Below are 19146 nucleotides of genomic sequence, written 5' to 3'. Positions count from 1 at the left end.
TCACGCGATACAGATCTGCAGGAATCCAGTTGCTGCAATGCATTAATATTAAACATAATTGAGGTGAAAAACTGAACTAAAAAAAGAACGCTCTCACCAGCCATAATACCATCCAGATCCTTTCATTCAATACTCATCCTAATCGATCATACTCATCGTTCTGTCGAGAACCATTCGGCTCCAAGTTGCAGAAAAAAACTCTGGATATACAGCATCCTTGCAACTGTTACGGGAACTCCTTATGGCGCCTTCGAGATCCTTCGATAAGGGCTTCAGGCTCAGATGTTTGCTTCACAAGTTTCAAGAGGTATCACTCCCTAGTTCTAGCTTGACCTTCATGCACCGACTCACCCTTCGCTGCTCCTTCATAGCAGACAATCAAACAATGCAGTTGGCATTTATTGGCATTATTCTTAGATGAAAGCAGCAGTCTATATAAGAAAAGCAATACAATAAGCGAATATTTTAATCTTTTAAATCAGAATTTTACCTTCACTATCGGAACTCGCGAAATACTGTTTAACTGTCAGAACGTACTCTTTATGTGGCAAACAACAGTAATATTTATGGGTTCCTTTGATTGTTTGACATTTTCCATTCGAAGAATGCTGCACTGCCGTGAGATGACATTCTGACGTAGATCCAAGTAATCAGTTTTTCAGTACGGTTCAAAAACGAATGTATTTCACGTCCTTTTTGTTTTGAGATGGTGCCTGAGTCACCTTGTTTTTTTTTTTGATTTTATGCAATGTACGAATAAGTAAAAACGAAAAGAAAAATACCAAAAGATAGATATTCGAATAATGAACAACGAAAAACTTATTTTCGAAAATATGGCCCTTACGTCACTTTGTCATATCACGGCAATGCAGCCGCCAGGCTTTGCTCTACAAATCTAAATGCCTAATTTGCACTGCCCATACGTATAATGATGCAATAAACCAAACTTTCTTTTTGCGAAACAAACATCGAGGGGGTACTCACAAATTACGAGCACTCAAGGTGGAGAGAGAGAGAGTGTGAAGCTATTTCATGGCACCAGTGAGACGATTTCAGCGAGAACACTGCTGGTGCCAACTATCGACAAATAACGATAACTCAGTTGCGCATTTTATAAATTTGAAGCAGGTTAATTTGCTTTTTTTATTTTTTTATTTATTCGTATGACTCTTTTGGTTTTTATAAAGAGGGGCGGGGAAAAGCCCATTTGAGGCATTCCTTGCGAAAACCTCAAATGCGCGTAAAAACTGCATCTTTTGATTTACAAATTTACTATAGTAAATTTTAAACTTAAGGCTGACAAATTATAACATTCGCTTAAGTCTTTTTTTTAAAATAACACTCGATTAATTGAAGTCAAACAATTCAAATACATTATAAAAGACCCTACACATTCCCCTGATGGGTTCCTTATGGCTCTATTCAGTACGTTAAAAAGGTAGGCGCAGGAAGTGTCGTGATCTCAAATTTCTATAGAGCACATTTCGTGAATATCATGTGTCAAAACCAAGTAATTGGCATCGATTAACATATGGTGGCGACTGGTCGGGATGATGCCCTGGGAGTGATCTTATAGCATAGCAAAGAAACTTAGCCTGTACTGATTCAATTCGTTTAATCCAAATGTTAGTGTAGGGACTCCATACTATAGCCTATGTTTCCAAAACAGAACTATTTTTTTCTGTGTGGACTCATCACTGCGACCAGAGATTAGATCTATTGTGATATTGCCCAGGTGTTTTCGGTAGTCCGCACTTCATATTATTGACAGTATCACTATTGAAGTAAGTGATACGCTTATCATTCATATCCGTGCTTGTGTGTAAGTTTTACCTTTCCGTTTCAAGCCTACTACTTTACTATACCGAGCCTCTGTCCTCCTGACAATATCACCTAATTACAATTCCCTGGAGAGAACTATACGTTACTCACACCAGTTTTACAGTGATGGCATGAACTCGTGCAAAGTCGAACTGAGTAACACTTATCCAGATTTGAATCCAACTTGAATCTGCTTCCTCTCGATAGTTTGATTTTTTTCGCACCGCACACTCTGATCTATTGAGTTTAAATGCGTGCAATGCATGCAGTGCGCGATGCAGGCGATTATGTGACGCGATGAAGTTTGTTTTTAGATCGAATTTACGCCTTCAAAGGACAATGCAACAAACTGCAACTTTATGCAATTGTTGTTATGCAGGATTCAAACTCAAATCTAAATCAAGTGTAATGCACTTTTAGTAGGGTTAGGGTGCAAACCGGAAATAAATGTGCAAGCAAGTTTTAAAACTCACTTGGATACGAGTGCAAAGTCACACTGCCTACTCTGCAGTTTTATTATAACAGGGACTTTTTTTTGTTAGAAGGAGAGTCAACAGAGGAACTGTAGAATTCAGGTTGAAGGAAAGGTACTTGGTGAGAAGCCTGAGAATAAACCCATGCTAAAGTACTTTGGAAACCAAATGGCCTGGCTCTACTAAGATTCGAACCCACGACCACCCGCTTACCAAGCCGGACTCTGTAACCTTGCGACTACGGAGCTCCCCACAAAAAAAAAAAAAAAAAAAAACAACTAACTAAGGAAACAGAATGCGATCGCAAGCTAAATGAACTGGTAAACTCTTTGGCTATTCTCATAATGAAATCATAATGAGGTCCTTGCTAGAGTGCACAATGATATGCTAGTAGTAGGAATCAAGCAGTACACCTAAGTTATTGACCATCGATACTCTTTCGAGAATTTCTCTACACGAACACGAATTTTTTTCCGCGGGAAAGAATTTGTGACATTTTGAAGTACTGTTTATCAGCAGATTACGATTACACCAGTCAGAAAAATCATCCAGATATTGTTGCAGTTCTCTATAGCCTGGTGGAATGACGTTTCAAACATCATTGAAAAAAAAAATCAAAAAAGCAGTGAGTGGTCCGAGTTTGCTCCCTTGAGGCACATCCGACAAGTTAACGAAGTTACTCGGTGTTATTTTATCCAGAGTGTTCTGTCGACGAGGTATGCTTTCAGACATTTGGTAAAATGGTGTGATGCTCCAAGACGTTTAATTTTGATCAGAAAAATTTTGTGATCAACCCGTTCAAACATTGCTTCTAGGTCGGTATAAATAGTGTCTACTTATATCCCGTTCTCTATGTTTTAAATGCGATTCGATTTAAACTAAAGCAAATTAGTTTTGTCTACCTGAGTGAAAGCCATGATAAATGTCTCACAAAGTGAAACGTTGCCGAAGAGAGTCTCAAATAATTCCAGCGGATAGTGTACGTATACGTTACATTGTGCCTTTTGCCATTTTAATAAATTGGGATCATAACTGACTTCTTCCAGCAGTCAGGAAATACCGCTTGCAATAGCGAGTTTTAAATAGCATCCTCAACAGCACACAGAGCCAATGGCACATCTTTTCAGAATAACGGCTGGAATACCGTCAGATTCAGTTTTTTTTTGCTATAAAATCATAAATACTTGAACTAAAACTAGTGAAATGCTAATCAAACAGTTCAAATATTCAGAAATGTTGCATTTTTAGCCTCACGACCAACCCTTTAATAATTTTAATTCTAAAGTTCGTTTAATTGAAGGAAAAAAGGTGTTCATGCTTTTGGAAAAAAGAATATGAAAATTCAACTTATCATTGGACAAAAAACCCAATTTAACTCCTTCTTATAGGAGTAAGGCAAATTAAAAAGAAGTGTGTGTAGTAAATTAAACCATATCTCATCGATGTTTTGGTATGTAACAGTTAGCTTAGGCCTCAAGTATTCAATTCCGCGAAGACAAATTTCAAAAAAAAAAAAAATATTGGCAATTGTTCGTGAACAGAATTAATTACCTGCTTAACTTGCTGATGATTTCGAATAATTTGTATGCCATTTAGTTGGCAAAAAATATACCATCTCCTAACAAAAATAAACTTCTACTTTTGATCCATGGTAATTGTATGGTTACAAATTAATTTAACCCGTTTATATGTTTTAGTCTATGGGGCTCCTGTAGTTACATAAATGTTGCTCAATGCTCAAAATTGAAAATTTTAGTCGAAGGCCAAATTATTATTTTTTCGGCCATTTTTATTTTTTATCATATCCGTTCACGACATTAGTTTATCTAAAATGCATTGAGCCATACTCGAAAAATTCGATTTATAAAGGACAGCTCGAAAATTTGTAAATAACCAAAAAATTGTGAAATGGAATAGAAAATTACAAAGAAGTGCGGAATAAGTTTTAATGTTACAAAAAATCTTCTAGTGATTTTTTGTTCAAGGAAGTTTTGCAACTTTTTTCCAACCGTCTTTTTAGTCCAAAATGTGCATTTATGCGAGAGGGTCCGAACAGATTTCTGTCCAATAGCCATGTTAGAAAAAGAAATCACTGAGACTTGTTCCAACATTCACGGTACATAAACCTGTTATAATTTTTGAGTTATCACAATTATTTTTTCTGAGAACCTGTCGGCAGTGTAGCACCGCGACTGACTTCCGGTGACGAAAGCCGCAAGCTTTTAGTCAGCTCACACGATCATGTAACCATGCTCTGTCCCGCCCAATCGTTTCCAGTTCCTATGTTCAAGTAATCATTAATCCACTATCCCAACATTCGCGCTAGTAGTTTAAACTTTTGTTGCTTCCGGGTAGAGCTAAGTTTTCTGGTCTTCCAATCGGTTACGTTCTAGAGCCCATATCCAGTACACCTCCGAAGACACCTTCGCTTACGCAGAAACCAATTTTTGTCGATCCAAGTACGGCGATTGCGCTTCTATGTTTGGCCCAGGGATTTCCGGCACCGAGTTTTAGGTGAGATTCGAAGCTTGCTTCTTTAACGGCACAACATTCAGTCAGTTTGTGATTAGCGAAAGTATATTTTTGATGAAACGATTTAGTCACTGGAGCTCTCGTTGTTCAATCACTTTCAGAACCGATTGGTGCTAAGCCACCGGTACTTTCGATCGACAGCAAAAAGAACTGGCTGGAACGTCGTCTCAACACCAGTATAGTTCTGTTTTGTCCTGCTCAATCCTATCCGGTCGCTTCTTTCAGGTAATTTTGGGGGAGGGGGGAACTGTTGTTCCCAACAATGTTTGTTCGGTTAGAGTCATTGCAGAAATAAAAAAATCTAATATGGAGTGTTCTGAGATGATTTTTTCTTTCCGACTGCACACAAACATCCCCAAAACACCGACAAAATGCGGATTTTCTTGAACAAAAGGAAGAATGAAAATTTTCCACTGACACGCATTTCGCTTACCCTATCCCAGATGGTCTGCTAGGTTATCACTCATGCGTTCTATTTTACGAACAATTTACAGAGCCTATCGGCAGTAAATCCCCTTCTTTTTCCAACGATGCTATGATGGTAGCGGTTCGAACGAACAGTAACTCCAGTACAGCTTTAACTTGCCAAGCCCAGGCTTTTCCTGTACCAATATTCAGGTATCTAAACGTTATCGAATTTCACTGTAATTCACATATTCGTTGAAAAACAGCAATCGGAAATCCTTCAGTTAGTTACTATAAATAATTTAAAGCTATGAGACCGACCGAATATAAGATAAATGGAATAGAATCAATGACAGCGCTCTATCCCAAAATTCAAACTAACATATTAAACAAACAAAATATAAAAATAACTATTATTTCAGAACCAATCGGAAGTAAAGCACCTTCCTTTTCATCGGAAGCTATTGCCGTGTTCCGAGTTGGATTTAACGCAACTGTAGCTCTTACCTGTCAGGCGCAAGCATTTCCGGTTGCGATTTTTAGGTACGGATTTATTCCTACATCACCAAAATTTTTTTTGAATTTTTAACCTTTTTTTTTAAGAAACTTGACGTTAATACGCAACTTTAAAAGAAAAGTCCAGGATGGAGAAATGAAAAATAATTTTTTTATGGTAGATTAATTTTTTTATGAAAATTCTAATTCAAACATTTTTCAAAATATTTGTATTCTGATGATTTTAAAAGATGCAGAGAGTCATTTTGAATCAAAAAGCTCTCGGTAATAAACATTCTAAAGGCATTGGTTTTCGAGTTATTTTTAATTTAAGCTCGAAAAATTATTAATATTTCGGAAAATACACGTTTTTCTTAACATGGTTCTCCAGCAAAAACCATACGTTCACTGGAATGCTTGATCAAAAATATACAATTCATTCTTTGACAACAAAACGATTGGATAAATAACTCAAGCGCTAAACCTTAGCCTACCTACACGTTCCCCCTTGCCGAATGTTTTATGAAAAAATATGTTTGTCGTGCAACACTACCTACTTGTTTACTAATAAAAACTGTTTGTAAAGTACGCAACCAATAACTACTGGGTTACCTATAATATCTGTTTTCGTATATAAATACGATTGCACTACTCAGATGTGTTAGTAACAGTTTGCATTTTGTGAAGATGAATAAAGTGAAAATGGAATACACCAAGCCCAAATGCTGTAAACCCTTTCCTGATCATCAGTGCTCATCAAGCTTACGCAAATTAAACGAAAACGTTATTACAAAATTAAAAATATTAAACGTATAATTTTAATACGTCTTTATCAATTTGTGATTCGTGTAGTTATTGGAATGATAGTCAAGCCACCATTCATCCCTTCGTTGTTTACTATTCAGAATCTGGAACACTTAAGAATATCAGCTTCATCATAATATCGGAAGTACTCCATCATGATACTGTTGCGGTTCAGGTCTTCATTGCCAAATTAATGAGTTTTTTGAAAACAAAAATAGAGTTGAAAAAAGCGATATTAATGTCTGATGGAGCTGCCTCACAATATAAAAAAAGAAAAAACTTCGTCTTTGCAAGTTCAAAACAAAATATAACGTCGATGCAGAGTGCCATTTTTTTGCGACTTCTCATGTTAAAGGCCCATGCGATGCAATTGGTGGCATATTAAAACGAATGGCAGTAAATGCAAGTTTAGCTAAAGAACATGAACATCCCATTACAAGCGCAAAAGAATTATATGATTGGTCTAATCAGAAAAGTAATAATAATTCATCAAAAATGTCAGTTAGTTGGGTATCATATGAAGAATATGAACAAGGAGTAACAGAATGGAGCAATATTTTCAAAAAATCTATAATAATAGCTGCCACACAAAAGTATTACTCTTTTGTTCCGATTTCAGAAAATAAGATACAAACGAAGCTGTTTTCAAAAGATGACGAATCATTTACTTATGATGTATATAAAATATAAGGTTAAACTAGTTATGTGAAGTATCTATGTCATAAAAAATATGTTCCTAATATAATAAAACTCGAAAATAAATATTTGATTCTCATATATATTTATATCACTTAGAACATTTAACTCTTTTCTTGAGAACCGTTCGCCCAATCGTTTTGTTGTCAAAGAATGAACTGTATATTTTTGATCAAGCATTCCAATGAACGTATGATTTTTGCTGGAGAACCATGGACAAATTAAGAAAAACGGGTATTTTCCTAAATTATTATAATTTTTCGAGCTTAAATTAGAAATAACTCGAAAACTAATGCCTTTAAAATGTTTACTACTAAAAGGTTTTTGATTCAAAATGACTCTCTGCATCTTTTAAAATCATCAGAATACAAATATTCTGAAAAATGTTTGAATTAGAATTTTCATAAAAAAATTAATCTACCATAAAAAAATTATTTTTCATTTCTCCATCCTGACTTTTTTTTTAAAGTTGCGTATTAACGTCAAGTTTCTTTAAAAAAAAAATAAAAAAAAAATTCAAATCTTTTTTTTTAAATTGAAATTTAATGTTTATTTTAATTTTTTTTTTTTAATCAAAAATATTTTTTGTACAGTGTATTTTTTTTTATGGTGCATCTTTAATTCCCTACAACTCATACTCAGACAGTTTTTCTATACAACCAACGGTTTCTGGGCTACAATGCTTCGAATAAAACCTATGCCAAAAGGCATACACCCTTTTAGAATGTAACTCATGGGTGTAAAAAATCTCTTCACCTGTGAAAAATGCTTAGTTTGCTAAGCCAAATACGTGTGCAAAGTTCAATTCAAATCAAAAATGGTCGATTAAATTTTCGCGTATTTCCAGACGATTTGGAATGATTTTGAGCTTATTTTACACCATTTTTCGTGTTTATCCAGAGGTTTCCAGACCTCTCAGTTTGCAGCGTATTTTATTGAATTTTCATATAGGTATAATTTTTCTTTCTAAAGTCAGTCAAAAATCAACAAACGTTTTCAAATACGCTTTGACCGTATTGAGGACCATTTTTTAAATGATCATTGAAAATGGTTTAGGTAACAATTCGACCTTGAAGGATTGTCTCTGAAAACCATCAGAAGAAAGTATCTTGTAGCTTACTAAGCTTGAAATATCTCGAAGACGGTTGCTTTTAAGAGAAGCAAGGTTGTTATTGCGCTGGAGCAATCTGAATTTTCATAGACTTTGACAAAACTTGTCAAAGAAAGTTTGCCAGACATATGATAATGAGCCAGAACTCCGTCCAGAGACTAGACCTGAGTTCTGTGCAAGCAAAAAACAACCAGATCTCTATGACACATTTGAAACACAAGACGTTAATTTCTATGAACAAAACCTTATTTCATAAACAAGGTTTTACACCTTGAGTATTGTTACTTGTAGAGTTTCTAAAGCCCTCCGGTGCTGTTGAAGATGAAATGTCATTGATCCTCCAAAACCAATTTGTTAGAACAAGCAACTTCAGGATGCCCTACTCTAAACAACAATCAGGCTTGAGCATCTGTTACATCAGATACCAACGTACAACTCGTTTGTATTCCAGAACCTATCGGTAGTAAAGCACCCTCTTTTGCCACGACGGTGATCACTATAATGGTAACTCCTCTTCGCAGTAGCATTGCTCTGCTGTGCCAAGCTCAGGGTTATCCAACACCTGTTTTCAGGTATGTTTAGATCGGTTATAATTGGTTTCCTACCTTATCTACACGGTTTCAGAAGGTTTAGCCATCACTAGCCAACGTTCAGGTTGTTTGTTTAGTAGCATTGTTTCCAGCGTCGAATTAACCTGATTCTCATCCGCAGAACCAATCGGCAGCAAGTCGCCTTCGTTTTCTTCGGATTCAATGGCTTTTGTTAGGAGTGCCGTAGATGGAACATTTGCTCTTCTCTGTCCAGCACAGGCATTTCCTGTTCCGATCTTCAAGTAAGTGGATAGGAGAGGCTTTGCAAGTGGTATCCCATTCCCCACATCAGGCACTTTTAGTGAAACAATTTTGTAAAACAAGATTATCATTTCGTATCAGAACCAATCGGTAGTAAAGCTCCTTCATTCGGATCCAACATCATGACCTTTTTGGATACGGCTAGAAATTCGAGTATTGCTCTGCTCTGTCAGGCTCAGGCTTACCCCGTTCCAGTTTTCAAGTAAGTTGAAGTTTAGTTTCAGCACCAGGACTCAGCTCAACCGTTCAGGCAGTATGTTGTAAGCGATTTGTCAATTTACAAATATCAATCATTGTGTGCACAGAACCAATCGGTAGTAAAGCGCCATCCTTCGCAACCAATTCGATGAATTACGTGGATACCGGCGTCAACAGTAGCGTTGCGTTACTCTGTCAGGCTCAGGCATATCCCGTAGCCATATTCAGGTACAGTGAGATTTTTTTTGGTTTAACTCCGGGTGCCCTAATCTCTCAGCATTCAAAATTCAGTAGCCCTCCTGCTTTGTAAAAGTCTGTCTCGCTACGATTCATTCTAGAGCCCATTGGATCGAAGGCTCCTGCCTTCAACAACGCAGCTTCCCAGTTTGTCGTTAGCTGTGATCTAGCGTCACATGTAACGCTACTTTGCAATGCGCAGGCATTTCCCGTACCCATTTACAGGTAAAGCAAGTCAGGTACCCTTTCTCAATAATTTAGGCAACTTTAGTTAAGTCTCAATAAAGCTGAGAGCTTGGTTATATTCTCCTAGAACCTATTGGATCGAAAGCACCTACATTTCCGTCGGACGAAAACAGTAGATCTTACACGAAGGCCAGTAGCACCAGTTTGGCACTCTTTTGTCAGGCTCAGGCATTCCCAGTTCCAATCACTAGGTAAGCCTCTCGATTACACGACAGAAGCTTTAAGAAAATTGAAAAACTTCACAAGGTCGTACCTTCCAATTCAGGCAATTAGTCAAATTGTTGGCAGTCCGATAAATTGGCCATTTTCCAGAACCGATTGGATCGAAACCACCGACATTCCCGTCCGATGCGAGAAGCATCACGTACGTCAAGCAGAGCAATACCAGCTTGGCCTTGTTCTGCCAGGCACAGGCTTTCCCCGTTCCGATCACAAGGTACCCTCCGGTTTCCCACCTTTGAGGCAAAGCATTTCCGTACTTAGATAAATACAGTACTAGATTTTCTTCGTTTTGTTTCATACGATAGAACCGATTGGATCGAAAGCACCAACTTTTTCCAATGACGCCCGCAGTAGCACCTACGTTAAGCAGAGCAATCACAGTCTCGCCTTGTTCTGTCAGGCGCAGGCATTCCCAGTTCCGTTAATAAGGTATTACACGCACTTTAGAATGCCTATCCTAGCGTCCAGGTTACCTTCGACCTAATTCTTATTTTAATAAGTACCTTCTTTAAGAACCCATCGGCTCGAAACCTCCAACGTTTAACTTCGACTACAAAACGCTGTCATTCGTTAAGCCGAGCAATACTAGCTTGGCGTTGTTCTGTCAGGCACAGGCTTTTCCGGTTCCGATAACGAGGTAAAATAGCTTTCAAGTTTTCGTAAACCCCTAGACTCGCTCATTCAGGCAAAGGTTCGCATTGGTAACGTTATTCACGCTCGCGAGGTCGTATTGTTTTTCCCCAGAACCTATTGGCTCTAAAGCGCCAACCTTTAATTTCGACTCCAAAACATTGTCCTTCGTGAAACCGAACAACGCCAGTCTGGCACTGTTTTGTCAAGCACAGGCGTTTCCAGTTCCGATTACCAGGTATCTATTGCTTCTGTGTCTCGTAATTTTTTTTTTTTGCATAGTTAAAAAATGTGCATTGTTTGTTCAACATTACCAAACTTTACTTGGAATAACTTTACTCAGTTCTATAGGGGAGTAAAACTGGACCTTTATTCTCTCCTTCTTATGTAGAAAATTTGATAAAGTATGCATAAGCTTCTAAATTATTTGCCCAATGAATAATTCTTAGTAATTCTTAGTTAATATTTTTTTAAATATTACCCATTACCTTCGTGCTTTTTCAATCGCCTTTTTATCGCTATTTAATCCTGCTATTCAATTATAAGGAAAAAAACGCTTTTTATTCGACTAAAAAACTTTAAAATAATAAAACAAAAACAAAATTATAAATCCGTTCAATAGTTGGGTGTTGAAAACCGAGAAAACCAGGATACCCTAACTAACACACTGAGAATCCTGAGTAAGAATTCCCAGGATTCCTATAACTCGGTGACGGAATCGTGAGAGGAATCGTTTCTGCGATACGTACAGAATCTGTTCTAATCGCACACGGGAAACCTTTTCAAGAATCCTCAAAAATCCAAACGTATCGTGAGAGGAATCGTTTCTGCGATACGGACAGAATCTATCCGAATCGCATATGGGAAACCTTCTCAAAAATTCTACAGAATCCAAATGAATTATGAGAAAAATCGTTTCTGCGATATGGACAGAATCTGTTCGAATCCCTTATGGAAAACCTCAAGAATCAAAATGTAGGAATCTCGGCGACTCGGCGACAGAATCGTGAGATGAATCGTCTCTGCGATCCGGACAGGATATTTTTACGCGGTTTTTTACGAGGATATTTTTACGCGGTATTTTGAATGAACGCGTATTTTTAGGCGCATTTTCGAATCAACCATGTTTCTTACGCAGGATTTCGAATTGACGCGGTTTTTCAACGCAGAATTGATTTCCGTGTATTTAACGTGGTTTTTTACGAGATATGTATTCCCAGCTTAAAAAAATTGAGTGTATAGCATAACACTGAGGAAAACGTGTCGTAATGTGTCTATCTCTTTTCCAGATGAAATTGAAGAATCTAACCAACATCATAAAGAATATTATACTCATCACGAGAAAACGGTGGATCTGATTGAGGAAATAAAGAACTTAGTTATTTCTTTCTCAGAGTGTTCTACTTCCCAATTTAATCCTGTAACTTGTTAAATCTACTTTGGAAGTATACAAAACCTATGTCTGGAATTAATATTGACCAAACAATCGTGTAACTGATGGGGAACAAATGAAAATTTTTCTCTTAAAAAGATTCTTTTTCAGCAGTCCACATAAGCACTGATGATGGTTATGAGTAATAACCGAAATATGTATCTGCGAACGATTTCAGCGGTATTCGATTTTTTGTAGTACTAGTAGAATTAAATGGAAATATTGCCTATACTCAATATCTAATTCTATTCTACTATTCTATACTTCGTAAAAAATAGTTTAAAAAATATTTTTTTAAGATACTTTTTTTCAAATTTTTCCATGATCGGACAGTCATCAATGTTCAACTAATCTTTCGTAGTTTTCATAAAAATAAGATTTTTAAAAAATGAGCTTTTTCAGATAATTATTTTTTTAATTTGTCTTTTAACTTTTTCCTTAAAACAAAAAAAAATTTCAGAGTGTATATTTATTTTCGGAAAGACAAAATTGTTATGTACAACTTTGACGATGGAGTCAGAAATTGTTATGGCTCTAAAATATTTGTAATCATCAATACCTTCATTACATAGCCTCTTCAATAGCTTCTCAAAAATAAGTCGAGTTTCAAAAAAAAAAAAAAAAAATAGCGTAAAATGGCTTTTTTTTTCATATAAACGTCTAGTTTCAGCCGAATAAAAAATAATCGATGAAATTGTCGGCCGTTTTTTCGTGGAATTGCACAATTGTTACATTTTGTTCAAATATTCATGAAATTCCTCAGTTTCCGGAAAACGGACCTTCAAAAAAAGAGAAAATTCTTTCGGAAAACCGCTGAAAAAAGATGAAATGAAAAAAGAAAGTTACTGTATCTTTTGGTGTTGAAAATTGCAAAAGATACAAAAAATTTAATTTGTCGGTACCCGGGAACCCCGTTGAGCACAAAACGGTTAAAGTTAAAGGTTTCGTATCCGAAGAATTCTCATAACATGATTCTCATTCAAGAACTCTAGTCCCATAGACAAGACATTATTGAGGATTCTTTATCGCGGACGCTATGCGATACCTGTGTGTTCGCCCGGGTTACGTCCCGGGTAGAATAAATTCATACATATATCCGGACGAACATATAAGATTCGCATAGCGTCCGCAAAAAAGAATCCTGATGAAAGAATCCTCAGGGTTCTCTAGGATTCCTCACATTGAAATCCTTGAAAAAGAATCCTCAGGAATGCCCTGTATATGGGACTACGATTCTTGAATGAGAATCGTAAAAAGAGAATCCATCGGATTCGAAAGCATTCACTATAAAGGATTCTCGGAATTGAAAACGCCCGGATATGAAACCTTTCACTTTATGAGTTAAATGCTAGACGGGATACCCGGGTAGCTCTTTAGGTTTTATAAGACGAAATTTTGTAGTTTACCTCAATCAATAGTGATAAAAATCAGTGCCCTATCAGAACTCAATTGAAGGCAACTTCTTATAACATTAGTTTTCATGTAATGATAAAGTGGTGTGAATAAAGAGGACTTGATTTTTTAAAATTCCTGTAACTTTTGCAATTTCTATCTGGTTTCGACAGTCTTAGCACCAAAGGATTCAGTAAGCTATGTACTTTCAAATTAGCGTTAGCGGTGCCCCGAAAGAATTTTCTCTGTTCCGGAAATCCGGTTTTCGGGGATATGTTTCGAAACTGAGGAATTTTATGAATATTGAAACTGAATCTCACAATTATTTGTTCAATGTTATAAAAATTGTTATGACATTACTGCCACAGGTCATTTGTATGATTTTGGGTATTTTGGTGATATGCCCTCGAAATGGTCCTTCCGGAATAGATTCCACATGGGCTTCTGGTGGCCATAGAAACAATCAAAGAACCAATAACCATCCAATACTGGTATATTCGGAACCGGGATGATGCCCCTAGACCGGAAAACGACCTCAGACGCCATTTTTAATTCTGAAATGGTGATTTCCGGATTTTGGAAAATATACATATCTGTCCGAATACCTCCAAATATGAGTATTTTGGAATCGAGATGATGCCCAGAGACCAGAAATAGACTCCAAACGACATTTTGGAACTCGATTCCCGATTCCGGAAATACCCATATCGGGTGATATTCGGCCATTTTAGGCCTTTTTCCAGAAACCGGAAGCTACTATATTCAATTAAAAAATGGCGTCTGGAGTTGATTTCTGGTCTCTGGGCATCATTACGCATCCGGAAATACTCATATTGGGAGGTATTCGGTCAGATTTTGTTATTTTTTAGACATCGGAAGTCACCATTGACGAATTCAAAATGGCGTCTGAGGTCGTTTTCCGGTCTCGGCGCATCATCCCGGTCCTGAAAATACTCATCTTGGATGGTATTCAATCTTGTTTTATTTTAGGTTTCTACCGGCAATAGAAGCCCCTCTGGAACCTATTCCGGAAAAACCATTTTGAAGCCATATCACCAAAACACTCAAAACCTAGCAAATACACTGTGGAAGTAATTTTTAGAACTTTGAACCATTAATGACGGTTAAAGTGAAAGGTTTCGTATCCTAAGAATTCTCCTAACACGATTCTCATTCAAGAATCCTAGACCCATAGACAGGGCATTCCTGAGGATTGCTTTTTCAGAATTCCTCATCAAGAATGCTTCACGATTCCAATGTGAGGAATCCTAGGGAATCCGAAAAATTCTCTTTTCACGATTCTCATTCAAGAATCCTAATCCCATAGACAGGGCATTCCTGAAAATTCCTTTTTCAGAATTCCTCATCGAGGATGCTTCACGATTTCAATGTGAGGAATCCTAGGGAATCCGAAGGATTCTCACTACACGATTCTCATTCAAGAATCCTAATCCCATAGACAGGGCAGTCTTGAGGATTCTTTTTCAGGATTTCTTATCAAGGACGCTTCACGATTCCAATGTGAGGAATCCTAGGGAATACATGCGAATGTCAAAGAACACATTTTTCGACCAGGGAATATCAAGGAAAACTGGAAAACTTTCAGAAAATTTTTTTTAAGCCATACGTGATTATTTTTTAAGTGGCTTTTCAGTGCTAAATCGGATTTTATTCATCATAAAAGGTTGTTGTGCGGGACCTCTAGTGGTTTCATATCCGATTTAATAGTTTTTCGTTGAGATTTCAGAGTTGCGTTCATCTACTTTGCACTTTTTGTAAATAATGTTATATTTCGGGGAGTATCAGGTAATTCAATTTTGGACATTTTCAAATTCTTGCAGGAAAAAAATCAGTCGAAGTGAGAACTCACAGTTATCAGTCACAAACTGGCATTACAATTGTTTTTAAACGAGTTCGAAATTGTCTTTACTGTTAGCCAAAAGTGTTACGTTTGCATCAAAAATTACTTTTTTCGGATGGTGATAAAGAAACTAAGGCTGATAATTTAGTTTAATAAATTTCCCATGGAAGGTACATATTATATTAGTTTGATAAATTTCCCATGGAAGGTACATAATTATATTAGCTTATTTGCAAAAAAAAAATCTGCGCCCTTGCAAGCGGCCTTCTGGCAACAAACCAAAACATTCGCCATGGCGGATGAAAACATGCGTGTAGGTGCAATTTTCGCGACAAAATTAGATCTTATGTTTCAGCTTTGCCCAGAAATTCTCGATGGTACATCAATATTATTCCGCTCCCCCTCCTTCAACGATCGGTTAGAGTAGTGGGTCGACGCCAGATCTGGCCAGAACACCGCGTTTTCACTCTTATGGTATTTCTCGATGAACGACGCAACTTCCGGCAGGCACTTCGTCCTATGTATTTTCCGGTTCACGGCTATTCGGAAGAAGAGTGACTTTGACATCCCCTTCTCGCTGATTGTCAGTTACAGCAGTACCTTATTGGGGGATTTGATATGTGAATTAAACTTCTCCTCGGTGCTCACTTCCTTCGTGGGGGAAGTAAAATACGAAGTGCCCTACCAATCGTTGCCAACCAGGGAAAAATAGGTCTCGTCGTCCATTACCATTGCCACGTCGCGATTCACCGGAAAAAAAACGACTTGATCATCTTATTCAGCCGCTGCCGCTGCGTCATTGCCTGCTACTTCCTAACATGTATGTCTATGTTTGCCAGGTACTTTTTCACTGTTTGGTCGGTTGCCCCGACTTTTCGGCCAAGCGCACGCAGCGATGACTTTGCTCTCGGTCTTCAGGGTCTGAGCGTTTTCGATGCAGCTGGGTACCATCCTTTAAACGGGCACACTTCTGAATAGAGTAGTTTTCTTTATCACGGTTGAAGGTGGGTTACTATGATTGATGCTGCTTGGTAGCTTCATCAGTGCGTGTGAAAGTAAACCTATGAAACATCGGCATTTTCTGTTCTTTTTTTATTGCAAACTTTATCCTTTATCAGAAAAACGGTTTGTTTGATTCAAAAGGTGTCTTCGGCAACGTATAAGTAATAAAGTTACGGTTCAAGAAAAAATATATACACAACAGCATTTTTTTCTATGCAAAATTTTCCTTATTGACAAAAATCATTAAACATCTCGAAAAGTTTCTTTAAATATACTTTAAACTTATTGAAGATAACAATGTTTACTACTGCTTGTCAAAATTTCGTGCGGGTAAAATAAGAAAAAACATTTTATTATATATTAAACGATAAAAATACTATCTGCAACTTTGCTGAGAACATTAAAATTATACAAATCAAACAAACCATTTTGGCTTGTGTTCTATCTGCATCAAATTTTGACAGGCAGTGAACGACGCTGTCTTCAATTTGTAAAAAAAATATATATTAAAAAATATACTTTTTGATATAGAGTATTGAACGTCTTCGACAGTGGTTTTCTTTGACATGTTTTTGCATAAAACTGCTGCAGAAACCTGCTCTAGACGTTCTATACCGGATTTAACCCTATTCCCGCGGAGAGAAAGTAGTTTTTCCTCCAAAAATAACCCTCAAACTGTTATTATTCAGCAACCACATGTATAATTGGCACAAACTCTATTGTATGCTGAGCATCGATCTGTTCTCTATCCGTATTAAATAGTTTTATCAGTACAAATTTTAGGTTTAACATTTAAACTGTAACCAAAGTTTAGATGTCAGGTGATGTCGTATGGCATCACCCGCGGGAATGTTTTGTGACAATTTGGAAAATTAGTAAAAGAAACAATTTTTCTTACAGTGTCTATATTTTTAAAGGACCGCAGTTTTATTACCTATAACTTTGCCGAGGACACTATTTCAATCAAACAGTCCGTTTTTCTTTATTATTAATCAGTTACCCTTTTGAAACAGTAGTCGTGACTCGTGACTGTAAAGTACCGTACTGCGTCGAATTTCGAACACTTAAGCTATGATATAACTTCTTGCACTAAATAATCAACGAAAAATTAATTTTCTCGTCGTTCCTAAAGGTTTAACATGTTGGTTATTTTATGTTTGTTGTAATTAAATGCCATTTATATAGATTAAAACAAGTTTTGTTTATGAAATTAACGAGAACTTAGAACTCGGCTTTGATTCAAATTCCGAACACTTCAATGTAATCACTGAGGGATAGATAGGCAAACCGTCTGAACACTGACTGTCACTTTTTTCAACGCCTGCTGGTTCCTTGGAAGTAGTCCTACAGTAAAGAGCTATACATCACTGGGTGAAGGACATACGATGATTTCATTTTTATTTTGAAGTGTTCGGAGTTTGTGACTGTTTGAAGTTTGAGTCAAAACGGTACTAATTTGAAAAGACGAGCGTTTCCATGCAAAATGATCTGGAAATTCGCAAAAATTCAATCGACCTTTTTTTATTTTAATGTAACTTTGCAAACGTCCTTGGCTTAGAAAACTGTGTATTTTTCACAGGTAGAGGAATTTTTTAGACTCGAGAGTAATTTGCTACAAGGGCTCATGCATTTGGGCATAGGTTATCATTTCAAAGCATTGTAGCTCAAAAACCTTTGATTGTACAGAAAAACTGTTTGAGAGAGAATTGCAGGGAACAAATGTAACCTTGTAAAAACTGTAAAACAAAATTTTTGGCAAAAAATCCAGGATGGAGAAATGGAAAATAATTTTTTATTGTAGTTTAAATTTTAGAAAAAATTATCAATTTCGTCCTTTTTCAAAATAATTATGTTCTAATGATGTTAAATGATTCAAAAAAATTTTAACTCAAAATGTTTATGATGCTTTACTTCGTAAACTCGATCGTCTCCAAGTTATTATGATTTTAAGTTGAGAACATTAAAAAATGTTCAATTGTGCATTGGATCAAAAAGTGTTGAATTTCCTCTTTAAATTTATTTTTTCAGAAACTCGGCATTACTCCAAAAGTTTTGATAAGAAGACCTGGATGGAGGAATAAAAAAACATTTTACTTAAATGTTAAGTTATTTATAATTTTACAAAAAACAAATTCCAATGATGCAGTATGATTTTAATTGTAATTTAAAATCATAAAGCTATTGGTAGTAAATTCTCTAGATGTATCCGGTTTTGGATATTTTAAACTTAAGTTTTGGAAATTTTCAGTTTTCTATGAAAACACGCTTTTTTGTGTGCTATTTGTGGATAAGTACGGTTAAAATACCACAATTCATTCTTCGACAACAAGAAGATTGAAAAAATTAAAATTGAAACCAATTAGGAAGTTTTTGACGCGGAGATTTGGTGTCTGCTTAGTTGAATGTTGCCACCAAATCGTTTAAAAGAAGTTATAAGATTCCGTAAAATTAAAAGAAGTTTTTTTACCGCGAGAAAACTGTACTAAAAACTCGGAAAAAAACCTGGAAAAATCAGGCAATTTGATTTTTTAATTTTGAAGCATTCATGAGCAGAATCATTTGCCAATAAACATTTAAGTAAAATTTGCCTTTTACTCTTAAGCAAATTGTTTCTGTAATAGTGCCAGTGTGGTCTCCAAGCAATATTTTAACGAGTAGTAAATACTACAAGGTATACAGGGGTTGTAGGACAAGGTGAAGTAGGGCTAAATGTATATATTATATGCTACGCTAAACTG

At 36.4% G+C, this 19146-nt stretch overlaps 1 protein-coding gene across 50 annotated transcripts in view; it reads left to right on the top strand.

The window, feature by feature from the left end:
• The window catches only part of LOC129724351 (cell adhesion molecule Dscam2), a 179073-nt gene that overhangs the window by 47527 nt on the left and 112400 nt on the right, over positions 1-19146 (top strand). For 2 of the 50 annotated variants that reach the window (XM_055679138.1, XM_055679143.1), the window contains exon 5: positions 9270-9390. The exons of 46 other annotated variants lie outside the window; for them this stretch is intronic. In XM_055679138.1, coding sequence (XP_055535113.1) covers positions 9270-9390 — 121 coding nt within the window. Of the gene's footprint in view, positions 1-5320; positions 5445-9048; positions 9170-9269; positions 9391-19146 lie in introns of all 50 variants that reach the window. 2 more of the 50 variants (XM_055679139.1, XM_055679131.1) reach the window with 2 other exon arrangements.

The sequence above is a fragment of the Wyeomyia smithii genome, chromosome 2 (genome assembly GCF_029784165.1).
Source record: "Wyeomyia smithii strain HCP4-BCI-WySm-NY-G18 chromosome 2, ASM2978416v1, whole genome shotgun sequence".
Classification (NCBI taxonomy): Eukaryota; Metazoa; Arthropoda; class Insecta; order Diptera; family Culicidae; genus Wyeomyia; species Wyeomyia smithii.
This window is presented reverse-complemented; position numbering and strand designations above follow the sequence as displayed.